This window comes from Bos mutus, chromosome 26, assembly GCF_027580195.1.
Source record: "Bos mutus isolate GX-2022 chromosome 26, NWIPB_WYAK_1.1, whole genome shotgun sequence".
In the NCBI taxonomy this organism is placed as follows: domain Eukaryota; kingdom Metazoa; phylum Chordata; class Mammalia; order Artiodactyla; family Bovidae; genus Bos; species Bos mutus.
Genome location: NC_091642.1, coordinates 1,155,603 through 1,168,643, shown reverse-complemented (window position 1 = coordinate 1,168,643; position 13,041 = coordinate 1,155,603). Strand labels below are relative to the sequence as shown.

Sequence of the window (13,041 nt, the reverse complement as noted above, 5' to 3'; positions counted from 1 at the left end):
GGGGTTCTGATCCAGACCCACGGATGGCGCTGCCCCCAGAACCTTCCAGAAGATGGAGCTGCTGGGCTGGCCTCCTGGCTTCAGCCTTGCTCATAAAAATCCTGCCAGGTCTGTCCCCCAGGCGTGGGACACTCTCCACCCTAAGAGCACCAGGAAGGGCAGGCTGCCCCCCCTCAAGCGGCCAGCCCCTCTGGGGTGCCCTGACCTCCATGCCCAGCCTCAGCCCCACTTTGAACCTGGGCCTCTCGGGCACCGTGCTGGACTGGGCAGCCCCAGGAAGGTCCGCCCAGTGGTCCCTCTGCTCAGGTTGGTTTGGTCACTGAGGCCTCAGCACTGGACTCCTTGGGCTGCACTGAGACCAGCGTTCACTGCACCAGCGTCCCCTTCCCCAAGGACAGACAAGGCAGTCAGGGGGCCAGGCCACACCCGCAGGCCGGCCACTGACTGAGGAAACAGGCACGCTGTCCCTTAGGGCCTCAAAATGCACCTGAGGTGTGCACAAACACACACACAGAATACGTCTTTCCACACAACCCCGGCCTCCCCACCCGGTTCCTGCCTCTGACATCACCAGGTCTCCGCCCAGAACCTCTGGGGGTTGGCACCACCACCTGGCGTCTTGCGGCGCTGCCTGCCTCCAGACCTGGGCTCCCCAGTGCCCCAGGGCCCCAGGTGGGCTCCCCACTCTGGGCAAGGGGGGCCCGTGAGCTGCTCCAACCTGGAGCGTTCTGGTCCCGGCTGTTTTCAAGGTGCTGCCCCTGCCCCCCCAGCAGGCCGCACCTCCACCCCAACCCGAGAGCTGCCTTGGGGTTTCTGGGGCAGGAGAAGGGCATACTCCCCAGGCCGAGGACCAGAGTTCCAGGAGGCTCTGGCCCGGCAGGAGCGCCCTGGGCCACGGACGAGCGTTCTCTGCCCGCGGCGGGCACGGAACACGCAAACCAGCCGACACCAAGCGGTTCTCATGTTTTTCTCAGAGGTGGAAACTGTACAGAAACACGGCAGAAACGACCAGAACACGCGTCTATAAAACACTCTTCAGGCCCGTGCCCCTCCCCCATGATGGATAAGAACCGGGAGGACCCCGGGCACCAGTGGCGGGGTCAGCGGGGGCGGGCTATGTACAGCAGGTAGGGCAGGACCCCAGAGGCCCCCAGGAGAGCCTGGGCGGGGGCTGTGGCCCCCTCCACCGTCACACGGGGGGCACCCACCCTCTGTGCCCCCTGCTCTCAGCCACATTGGCAGCCTCTTGACACCACATGCCCCCGAGGGCCGGAGGGCAGACCCGGCAGTCAGACCATCCGGTGCCGTCCGGCTGGGTGCCTGGAGCTGCCAGCCTGGGCTGGGGCCTGGGCCTGGATGCGCTGCACAGCTCCCTGGGAAAGTTGACGCTGGGCCTCCGGCCGCCCTGTCCCTCTGGGAGTGCCGGGTGTCCGGCGGGGCCTGAGCTGACTCTGCGGCCAGCGGGCAGGGGCGGCCTAGCTGCTCCCGGCCGAGGGGCAGATGGCGCCGCAGGCGGGCAGGGCTGGGCGCACGCCCTCGCTGTCCACCAAGGCCTCCGCTGCATCCCTGGGCTCGGGCGTGGGGTCCTGGCTCCGCTTCAGCCTGCGGAGACACATGGGGGCTTTATGCAGCCTCGCCAGCAGCCCAGGACGTGGCTCACTGGCCCAGGGCCTGTCCAGGGACTCCCAGGGTGCACCCCCTCAGGAACGTGGCCTGGGGCTCCACACGGACCACTCCTGGGCATGTCCGCCTGGGCAGAAGCCCCTCTGGCCACTCTGGCTCAGCGGGGCTTGCAGGCACATGGGGCATCCAACCGGCCCCTCTGCAGGCTCTTCATGGCCCTCAGGCTCAGGGCAGTAGGCTGGTGAGTCTCAGCTGGTTTCCAGCCAGAAGCTAAAAGGAGGCAGGTCAGGAATTCTGGAACAAAGTGCTTGGCCGAGTCCTGTTACCACCCAGGCCTTGACCTCCAGGGTGGTGGCCAGTGTCCTAAACCAGGGTCCATATGTCATCCTGGACCCTGAGGCAGGACAGAGCAGCAGTGAGCCCTGTTCAGCTTTTAGATCAAGGCCGCCTCCTCCAGGAAGTCCTCTGCATCTCATCCGGCCCCTCCTCCCCTGGGCCCCACAGCACTGGGCCTCCCTGCTCCACCACAGTAGGTGGCTCAGCACTTTGAGACCTGCCGTATCTCCCTGCCCGCGAGCCCCGTCCCTCCTGCCTGGCCCCTGAGTGGCTGAGTGAGGGTTTCAGGTTGATGTAACAGCTGGGCCCCTCACCTGGGCGGTGTGCCCAGGGTCTGCCCCGGAGACTCTGCCCGTTGGTGGAAAATGCCCAAGCTTAGCCCTTAAAAGTGCCGAGGAGCCCCTCCCCCACAAGCCTGCACAGGGGCCTCCCCCCACCCACCCCCCAGGGCTGCTGCTTGGACTTCCTGAGGAGGGCGGGGGTCAGGCTTCCGAGTCCCACTGAGGCCATGCGCCCACTGCAGCCAGAAAGCCTTGGCTCCGCTCCCCAAACTCCTCTCTGCCCCCGTGACCGGCCCCCAACATGCACACTCACTTCTCTCTGTTAAAAATCACAAAGTCCTGCTGGATGGCATCGAGGCAGTCCTGAAGGTAGTCATTCTCCTGTTAGTCAGAAAGACACACGAGTGGGCGCCTGTCAGCGTCCCTCGCGTCCCGCAGGGAGGTTCCTGGGCATCCCCCGTCTGCTCCTCCTGTGTGCCTGCCTTCTCCTGCCCTGGCTCTCTGAGGAGCCCACCCTGCCCCAGGCAACCAGAGCGCACAGGGGCTGGGGTCTCCCGGTGACCCCCATTTAGCCACTGACAGAGGGACGCCCGACCCCCGTCTCGGGGCAGCCGCAGGGTCTGCAGAGCCAGACTCGTCCAGGAGCCACACTGGGCCACTCCTCCACACCCTCCCCACACACACTGGGTCCTCCTGGTCACTGGACCCTGGTCACAAACCCAGCTGAGGGTCTGCTTCCAGGACCTGCCTAAGAAGTTGGGCGGCAGGGGTAGTCTCAAGAAGCAGAGCCTCAGGCTGGGGACTGGAGTCAGTCCCACAATGGCCAGATCCAAGGCGTGTCATAGGTCCCTGGCATGCGAAACCCTGGTTACTGAGACCCTCGCCTCAGGAGTGTCGGGAGAGGGTGAGGGTGGTGGGTTTGCCCTGGGACCATGGGTCTGGGTGGTTGAGGTTGGCCCCTGGGACTGTGGGTCAGGGGGGTCGAGGTTGGCCCCTGGGACTGTGGGTCTCGGGGGTCGAGGTTAGCCCCTGGGTGTCCAAGCCTCACTCAGGGCTGCCAGATGGTAGCCCAAGGCGCAGCATGGAGACGCCCTGCCCGGCGGCCCGGACAGCTCACGGGAGACCAGGCCGAGATGTCCAAGCCACAGAACTTAAGAGGGCTGGACTCAGCCATGAGGTTTCCTGCATCCAACTGAGGCTCTGATAGGGGAGGAGTAGGCCTCGGTCGTGGGAGGGGCCCGAGAGGATGCTAGTGGGCAGGTTAGCCTGATGCCCCACGCTCCTGAGCCTGCGGGAGGGCCTCGCCTTGGCCACAGAAGAGGGACCCCTCCCACTCCTGCAGATGAAACAGCACTCGCCCCCACACTCTGCCCCACCGGCTCTGCAGCCACGCGTAGCCACAGCAGGCAGGCACTGGACCTGCTGGGGAGGGAGGTACTGGTTGCCCAGAGGGCAGGACAGGCCTGGGAGGGGCTGGACAGGGGGAGTCTGCCCTGCACAACTTGGGGGTAACTCCCTGAAGGAGCCCTGGCATGAGTGCGTCCTAATACACTGCAATTTGGAAACCTGGACGAAAAGGCAGCCCAAGTGAAGTGGTCAGAAGGTTCAGAATGGCCTTAGAAGAATGCTGGGATGGGATCAAAGGCTTAGATATGTGGGCAGCTGGAACAGCCAGCACACTCAAGAGTAAAGACCCATGGACCTCCCAGATGACCACATTCTTCTGGAGGGCCCGAGGGACGCGCCTTCCAGCCAGGAGACGAGCGAGCTGGTGGGGACACAGTGCCCTGGGGAAGCCCTGTGGTTCCCGTGTAGTTCAGGAGGATCTGCTCCAGGACGGAGTCCCCCAAAGGCCATGATGGGATCCTGGACAGCGGCAGCCTTGACCTCACCTAACTCAGCCACCCTTAAGGGGGTGTAACCATGGAAACAGGCCTCCAGGCTGGAGAGGCAAGCAGGCCACCCTGACCCCTGGGATGCTGAGGGTGTCCAACCGATCACGGTGCTTTCAGGGTCAGAGGTGGATGGCCAGTGCTCACATATGTGTGCCTGTGTGCACGCACACACTCAGATCGTGCGTGTGTGAGCACCAGGCTGACGGCCACCTGGATGGAGAGTTGCAATTCTTTTCCTCATTTCCAGATCTCAGACCTGGACCTGTGGGCTAAGAAGGGGCAGGCTCTTGGTCAGGAAGGCCCGAGCAAGTGTACATGGCAACAACACTCCAGTCCTTCGCAAAGGCATCCGCAACCACTTCCCTGCACATCTGCACATGGGAGAGGGCAAACGCCCGGCTGTTTGGAGGGCTGCTGAGCACAGGTGTGAGCTGATACTTGGCCCACGTCCATCTTACAGTGGACCCCCTAAGGGGCCCACAGCCCGCCAGGGGCTGCTTCTCCCTCCGGCGGCCGTATGCATAACTAAGAAGGATGTATTAATATTTGGCATCTGGCTGAATTCTCTTAGTTCCTTGACCTGTGGAGTAGCAGCTAATAACATTATCATGGAAAAGCCCAGTGAAAGCTCCTGAAACTAGCGTCTCCCAAAACCAGCCTAGATAGGAAATAACAAACAAACCCACATCTAGAGTGCAATGGCAGTGCCAAGCGCCACCGTCAAGGACTTTGGAGTCTTTGTGTTTATCTGTGGGGATCTGGGGGCTTCAAGCAGTGTTAAAGAAGCTGCCTGCCAATGTAGGAGACACAAGAGATATGGGTTCGATCCCTGGGTCGGGAAGAGTCCCCAGAGGAGGCCATATCAACCCACGCCAGTCTTCTTCCCTCAGAATCCCATGGACAGAGGAACTTGGTGGGCTACATCCATGGGGTCGAAGAGTCGGACACGACTGAGTGACTAAGCACAGCACATCGCGGATCCGAGGATGATACTCCTGTTGTTTTCCCATTTAATTCATGAGCCTGGCCTGCGGAGATCAGCTGGCTTGTGGCAGGAGGGGGAGAAGGGACAGATCTTAACCCACTGGTGGGCCAGGTGCCGCCATGGAGCGTGATTCGGGCTCTCCCAGAGCTGATCGACAGGGCTGCCGGCTGCGGCATACAGCCCTGACCTCACACGGCTTTCCTCCCGACGCCCGTAGCACAGAGGGCGGGCGCTATTCTGCACTCACCGAGGAGGACTGAGTATCGAGCCGGCCCCCAGCTACCACGGCTGGAGTCTCTTGACTCGAGAGGGGTGTGAAAGCGACAGACAGCAGAGACGGCATTTCCAATTTTGACCTGGACCTTTTCCGGGCTGACGACACGGGACCGATCCTTCGATGCGATGCTGGGCGGCAGCCGCAGCTACTGGTCAGCCCCGTGACCCCGAGGGTGAACAACTGACGCACTGACACCCACCCTGGACCCAGATGCGCCCTTTTTCACTTTCAGTATTTGATAAGTCAACACTGAGTTATAAAAGAGGCTCTGTGTCGGACGACTGCCGACTGGGCACTGACCTGAGTGCTCCGAGCCCGCTTACGGCAAGCCAGGCTGAGCGGTGATGTTCAGGAGGTGAGGGGTAGCAAACGCAAAGCGACTTGGGGCTTTTCAACTTGAACGGGGTCATCAACCCTGACAGAGCCGATGACGACTGGACAGGGGCACAGACTCCGGCCTGAGTCAGCGCTGGACTGAAGGCAAGGGCTACTCAGAGGCGGGGACGAGGTCAAGGCAGGAGGTGACCCCAGATGCCCGGAGACCAAGGGAGGCGCAGGATGCGGGTGCAGGGGAGCGAGGCTGGGGCCGGCGACGGGCGCAGAGGGACTGGCCGCCGTCCGGGGGTCGGCGGGCGGGGAGGAGCTGGCCGTCTCACACCCTCCCTCGCCCAGGCTCTCCCAGGACGAGAGGAGAATCGGCCCGAGGAGCCGCTCGGAGGGCGGAGCGGCATCAGAGGCGGAAGGGTGGCGTGGGCAGCGACGCGCCCCAGGGCCCCGCCGGCCCGAGGTGCGTGCTGTGCGCATGCGCTGTCAGCCGGGGCTCTGGGACGTGGCCCGTCCAGCTCTGGAGCCCCTCTCCTCCTAGCGGCACACCTGGGTGGTCCCATGGCCTGCTAGGGCGTTTGGAGCCTTTGCCATGCAGACTCAGGAGGCTACAGAAACGCATGACCCTCTGGGGCTCCTTGCTGATGACTGCCGGGCACAGGGCATAACCCACACTCAGGTCCCTGCAGGTCAGGCTGCTCTCCCTGGACTCCGTTGAAACCCAGCCTTGCTTCCCCCCCCATACCCCACCCCCTGACCACTGTGCCAGTGGTTGCTCCCTGCACACAGTCCTCGGGGCAGACACCCGCGGGCCCTACCAATGCCAGTGCCCACAGCACCTGACCCCAGATGTCACCCAAGGTGGGCAGAGACAGGGCCCGGGCAGGCAGACCAGGTCCCAATCCTTAACTTTGTCACAAATGACCTGCTGAGCAACTCAGACAGAATTCTTAAGCCCTTCAGAATGCCCTGGGGATGCAAGGGACCCATAGGAGCTGAAATGTCTTGCAAAATTAGAACAGTCTGGAGGACCCACACTTGCTGACCCAAGACCTCACCAGAGCCCCAGTCGTCAAGGCAGGGGGGACCCGGCAGTTCAGACACACGGATACGTGGGCTAGACGTTCAAGTCCACAAACAGGCCCCTCTATTCATGATCAATTCATCTTTGAAAATGATGCCAAGCAATTCAGTGGGGGAAAGATGAGGCCAAACAGCACTTGGATGACGCGTGTCCACATGCAAAACAGTCAGGCTGGGCCCCACCTGACACTGTGCATCAAACTAACTGAAAACGGACCCAAGCCTCAAGCATAAGGGAGAAGACTACAGAACACTCAGAACAGAACACAAGGGGACATCTCTGAGCTCAGGTGGTGCAGTGGCGTCTTAGCAATGACACCAAAAGCACACAAGGAAAGAAAAAACAGGCAGGACTTGATCAGGACCGGAGACGCTGCTGCAGACGGTGCCGACCGGAAGGGAGAAAGCCCGCAGACCGGAAGAAGTTTGCAGATCATCTCCTAAGGCACTTGTGTGCAGAAATGTAAATAAATCACACTTATCAGTCAACAGTAAAAAGTGGAAAAAAGGAGTGTTGATTTCAACTCTTTCACATAAAGAACTCTAAGCCATCACTCCCAGTCTGACAGCAAGAAAAAAAGAAGAACCAGGACTTCTGTGATGGTCCAGTGGTTAAGAATCCACCTTCTGATGAGGGAAGGCAGGTCGAATCCTGGTCGGGAACTAAGATCCCACATGCCACATGCTGCAACAAATCATTGTTGTAGCTAAGACCCCACGGGGACAAAGTGTTAATCACGCAGCCGTGTCCAACTCTGCGCGGCCCCACAGACTAGCCCGCCAGGCTCCTCTGTCCATGGAATTCCCAGGTAAGAAGACCGGAGTGGGTTGCCATGCCTTCCTCCAGGGGATCTTCCCAACCCAGGCATCAACCCTAGTATTCTGCATTGCAGGCAGATTCTGTACCATTGAGGCACCAGGTAAGTTTAAGACCCAATAGGAATTCCCTGGTGGCTCAGATGGTAGAGTCTGCCTACAGTGTGGGAGACCTGGGTTTGATCCCTGGGTCGGGAAGATCCCCTGGAGAAGGAAATGGCAGCCCACTCCAGTATTCTGACCTGGAGAATCCCATGAACAGAGGAGGCTGGCGGGCTACAGTCCATGGGGTTTCAAAGAGTTACAGGACTGAGCGACTTCAGGTCAATTCCTAGAGCCATAATAAATAAACAAAGCTGGACCAGCTTGCAGTGCCCCCGCCGGACACCAGGGGCCGCCGTCAGCAGCCCACAGAAGGGGGAGGGGATGGGAGCCCACCTACCTGTTCCCCGAGGAGCCAAGGCTTCCAGGGAGGGCCCCTGCACCGAGGAGGAGCTGGCACCCATCTCTGCCCAGGACCCGGGCATGGGGCCGCACAGGGTCCCCCAGGCGTGAGAGCCGCTCCCCAGGGTGTCCTCATAGGCTCCGCTGGGCCCCCGGATAGGGGGATGGTGGCGGGCTTACAGTGTTGCTGCTGTGACCCGGCCATCCACTCCTGCAGCCCTAGTTGTCTTGTGAACACCAGCCGGACCCTGGGAACAGGCCCAAGCTGGATCCTCTGCTCCCGGGGGGAACCCCTACTTCCAAGGGCAGGACTGTGGGGGCTGCGGCACGTTACACCACGTCCCCAGGGTGGGGTCCTGACCCCATTCCTAGGAATGTGAAACGAAGTCTCCAGATGCCACCAATCAAGTGAATGGGGTGGTCACCCTGGACTCGGGGTCCCACCCAGTGTGAGCGATGTCCTCATGAGAAGAGGCAGACAAATGTACACGTGTGCACGCACACACACACGTGCACTCACATGCATGCAAGCACACACATGGACACGTGTGTGCACGCGTATGCACACACATACACATACAGAAGTGCACAGACATGCCCACACCGATGTACACACACACGTGCACATACAAACATGCACACGAGTGTACTCCCACACAAGCACACGCATTCACACACGAACACACACACGAGTACATTCACACATATGCACATGCATGTGCATACACACAAGTGCAGTCACACACAAACACATACACAGAAGTGCACAGACACATGGACACACACATGTGCATGGATGCATACAAACACATGAGTGTACTCACACGCAAACACACGCAGAGGTGCACTGGCATGCACACACCTGTGTGTGCACACATGCACGCACACACACGTGGGTGTGTACACATGCAAACACACAGGTACACTCAAACACATGCACACACGAGTGCGCACACACATGCACACACACAAGTGCACACACACGCAGGGAAATGACCCTGAGACCACGGAGGCAGAGCCTGGCCCCATGTGACCCTCCAGAGCTGGGCAGGCAGGAGGGCCTCTGTCCCCCACCACGGAGGAGGGGTTGAGGGGCCAGAGCAGAGGCGGCTGGGTGCCGGGCCGCGCTCACCGATGGGCAGCTGTCCCTGCTGCTGTCCCGGGACCTGCTCTTGGCCAGACGCTTCTTCTTCTTGTGCAGCGGCCGTGACTCCAGGATCATCTCCTCCAGCTCGAAGGTGGGGTCGCAGTGCAGGCGGCCTTTCTGTGGAAGATGGCACTGAGCTGGTGCCCAGCTGCCCTCGCCCGCCCTGACCACCCCAGGCCTGTGGGCTTACGTTGGGCACGAAGCCAGGCTCCACCTTCTTCTCGCTCAGCTCGGCCCACAGCACGCCGGCCAGAGCAGGGGCCGCCCGCATGTCCTGCAGGCTGGACACTCGGTGCTTGGGGTTCACGGTGAGCAGCTGGAACAAGGCCCTGGTCAGCGGCCCCGGCACAGGTCTTGTCTCCCTGGACCCACCAGCACGCGGCGGCTGCAGCCTGGCTCACTGCTCTCGGTAACCAGCTCAGCGTTGCAACAGGACAGGACTAACGCTCACGGGCCCAGGGCCGCCCTGCGGGACTGGCTAACATCACAGCCGCCCCTTCCAGGGGGAGTACCGGAGACCCTGGCCGAGGTTTCCCCAGCGAGGCGTGTGGATCCTCCCCACCCCCCACCTGGGCCTGTTGGGGCACAGTGCCCCTTGGAGCCACCTGGGCCGGTGTGGACACAGCGGCATGCGGTGAAGGCTGGTTAAGAGCCCCTCTCAGGGGCGGGAGGCCTCCAGGTGCTTGGCCACACTGCCAGGACCAGGGTCTCCGGGCACCGGCCAGGACCTGCCCCCTGGGCCACGCGTGTCCAGCACGCCCCTCCTCGCTTGTCCTGAGGCCTCTGGGCACAGTGTGTTGGAGGCACACCGCTCTGAGGAGGGAGCTGGCTGGCCAGTCGGGGGGCGACCCCGGCCCAGCCCTGGACCCCGGGAGCCGAACGCCAGCCGAAGGCCAGTGGCAGCAGCACCGCCCCAGGTCTCTACGGGCTGAGTCTCCGGGACTGCTGCAGACGTGCTCGCAGCCTGGGACGGGCAGGGGGCCTGGGGTCTTCTCTGCTTGCTTCTGGTGAGGGGGCTGGCCAGGCCATTTGGAGTGGACAGTGGCTGCCTACCTCCAACAGGATGAGCCGGGCCTGAGCGGAACCAGGCCCTGGCCGCCTCCCTGACACACGCTGGGGTGACCTGCCCTGAGCTGGGGCGTCAGTGACAGAAGAAATGCAAGGCTTCGATTAGGTAATAAGGATTGACAGCCGCGCCAGCGCTCACACAGGCCGAGCTGCTACAAGATGAGGAGCCCGGGGCCAGGCCAGGCGGGGAGCCGGGGCAGAGATGGACACGCAGCCCAGGATGCAGGAAGCGGCCCCCCGTGTCCAGCCAGCCTCGCCAGGCTGCCCACCCACCCCCCGAGTCCGGCCCACTCACGCTCCAGGCTGCCTGCCCCAACCCCCGTGTCTGGCCGCCCCGCCCCCCGTGTCCAGCCCACCCCCCAAGTCCAGCCGACCCGCCCAGCCCCCCGAGTCCGGCCCACTCACGCTCCGGGCTGCCCGCCCCCCCACACCGCCTCGTGTCCAGCCGGCCCGCGCTCTGGGCAGGGCGGGCACTCACCTTGCGTAGCAGGGCCACCGTCTCCTTGGACCAGGCCGGCACGTACTGGACACTCACAGTGCTGAACAACTGCACCAGCGACTGCACGGCGCTGCTCGAGTGGATGTCGTAGGGCCTCTGGGCAGGGGAGGCAGGGCTGCAGCAGGCACCTTCCCCGTAACTTGAGGGCACCCCACCCCACCCCTAACCTCATCCCAGGGCGGCCCCAGGGAAGAGCCCGGGAAGCCTGCACCTCGGCCAGGGAAGCGACCAGAGAGGCTGCCCGCAGGCTGGGGGGGAAGCACAGCGCCCCTGTACCTCCCCCTAACAGAGGACTTGGCCCCAGGGGACCAGCTGCAGCGGGCAGAGGGGGGCGGCCGTCTGAGGGTGCTGTGCCTCGGGGGTCCCCACGAGGGAATGGGAAGGGCAGCTGGGGGCCTGACGAGGCTCTAGCCTCCTAGGCTCCAGGACTCGCTGAGATGTGGCCACTGCAGGGAGGGCAGGGGGACCCACCGCCTAGGAACCTCAAGGGAAGCTCGGGGGCGGGGTGCAGCCCTGCAGGACAGTCCTCTGCCCACCCAACCCCCTCCAGCATGCCGCCTTGCTAACGGGGAGAGTGGACATCCCTGAGCCCTGGGGATGGGGGCAGCCTCAGCTCTGGGCCACCCTGGGAAGTCTGGGGTCCTGGCCCTCGGGTCACAGGAGCTCCGTACCCATCCTCGCAGCAGCTCGTAGGCCATCACCCCCACCGACCACCAGTCCACCTCAAAGGAGTAGCCAGTCCCACCGTTGACGAAAGATTGGAAGATCTCCGGAGCTTTCCAGGAAGGCAAGAGCAGCTGAGCATCCCCAAACGGCAGTCCCCATGACCCCAACCCCATGACCCCGACCCCCGTGACCCCAGCCCCCAAGGACCACAGGCCCAGTGACTGCAGGGCCTGTGACCACAGTCCCAGTGACCACAGGGCCCATGACCCCAGCCCCCGGTGACTGGAGGCCTTATGACCCCAGCCCCTGGCCCCCGGTGACTGGAGGCCTTATGACCCCAGCCCCTGGTGACCCAGCCCCCAAGGACCACAGTCCCAGTGACCGCAGGGCCCATGACCCCAGCCCCCAGCGACTGGAGGCCTTATGACCCCAGCCCCTGGTGACCCCAGCCCCCATGACCACAGGTCCAGGGCTGGAACCTTGGCCAGGACCAGAGACCAGGCTGTGGCCAGAGCTGGACTGAGAAGCAGCCCTCAGTGGTCAACCTGTCCTTTTCAACAGGCTGCTTGGTTCAATTCCAGGTCCGGAGCCTGACGAGGGAGGTGAGTGTGCGTGCTAAGTCACTTCAGTCGTGTCTGACTCTCCACGACCCCATGGACTGCAGCCCGCCAGGCTCCTCTGTCCGTGGGATTCTCCAGGCAAGAATACTGGAGTGGGTTGCTGTACCCTCCCCCAGGGGATCTTCCTGACCCAGGGATCGAACCCGTGTCTCTTACGTCTCCTGCAACAGGAGGTGGGTTCTTTACCACTAGCGCCACCTGGGAGGCCCCTGTCAGAGCGGCCTCTCGTGGTCAGACCCACAGCGCGCGTCCGTCACTTAGAGCCCCTGCACAGGTCAAGCAGCCCGACCCGCCACCTGCTGCCGCAGCTTTAGGGAAGGGACCCGAGCCCCCCAGCCACAGGTTGGGGTGGGAGGCCAGCTGGCAGGCTGGCGGGGGTGTGCGGGCCGGGCGGGACAAGCTCACCCATGTACGGCTTGGTCCCGGCCAGTGCGGTCGCCCTCTCGCCGTCCTTTATGATGGTGGCGATGTTGAAGTCGGTCAGGTGCGCGTGCCCTGTGAGGAAAGAAGACAGCGTGAGTGTTAGAGGGGGACGTGTCCTGCAGGTGGGGCACCCCTCCTGAGGCTTTGGCCACTCACGGCCATGGCTCACCTCGCTCATCCAGGAGAATGTTGTCGGGCTTCACATCTCTGTGGAAGGAGCAGGGAGCGAGGAGGTGAGGCCAGAAATCCCGGCGGGGCAGGGGGTTCCCACGAGCGGGACCCCAGGAGCCCAGCCCCTCCTCTGCCGGGGCCACAGTGGGAGAGCACCCAGCACTGGTCGGGCAGGGTGCCGGAGCCCAGAGCACAGAAGCAGAGCCCGCTCGCCTGGACCCCTGGTGAGGGCCTCGCAGAGCCCCCGGTCTGCCCGAGGCCGAGCTTGGCCTCCCGACCTCCTGACACGGTCGGGAAGCGTTTGTGCCCGAACCACGACCAGGTCAGCGTCCCCAGGATGAGCTGCAGAAATCACGTCTGCCGCGCTTTATACCTCGTGGGAT

At 63.0% G+C, this 13,041-nt stretch overlaps 1 protein-coding gene across 2 annotated transcripts in view; it reads right to left on the bottom strand.

The window, feature by feature from the left end:
- Positions 1–958: 958 nt before the first annotated feature.
- The window catches only part of STK32C (serine/threonine kinase 32C), a 71,119-nt gene continuing 59,036 nt past the window's right edge, over positions 959–13,041 (bottom strand). The window contains exons 5-12 of one of the 2 annotated variants that reach the window (XM_070363581.1): positions 12,657–12,694; positions 12,470–12,559; positions 11,450–11,553; positions 10,758–10,874; positions 9,402–9,527; positions 9,197–9,328; positions 2,554–2,621; positions 959–1,602 (exon numbers count right to left, since the gene is read on the bottom strand). In XM_070363581.1, the coding sequence (XP_070219682.1) occupies positions 1,476–1,602; positions 2,554–2,621; positions 9,197–9,328; positions 9,402–9,527; positions 10,758–10,874; positions 11,450–11,553; positions 12,470–12,559; positions 12,657–12,694 (802 nt within the window). In that variant the 3' untranslated portion in view covers positions 959–1,475. Of the gene's footprint in view, positions 1,603–2,553; positions 2,622–6,521; positions 7,253–9,196; positions 9,329–9,401; positions 9,528–10,757; positions 10,875–11,449; positions 11,554–12,469; positions 12,560–12,656; positions 12,695–13,041 lie in introns of those variants that run through there. The other variant, XM_070363582.1, reaches the window with a different exon arrangement.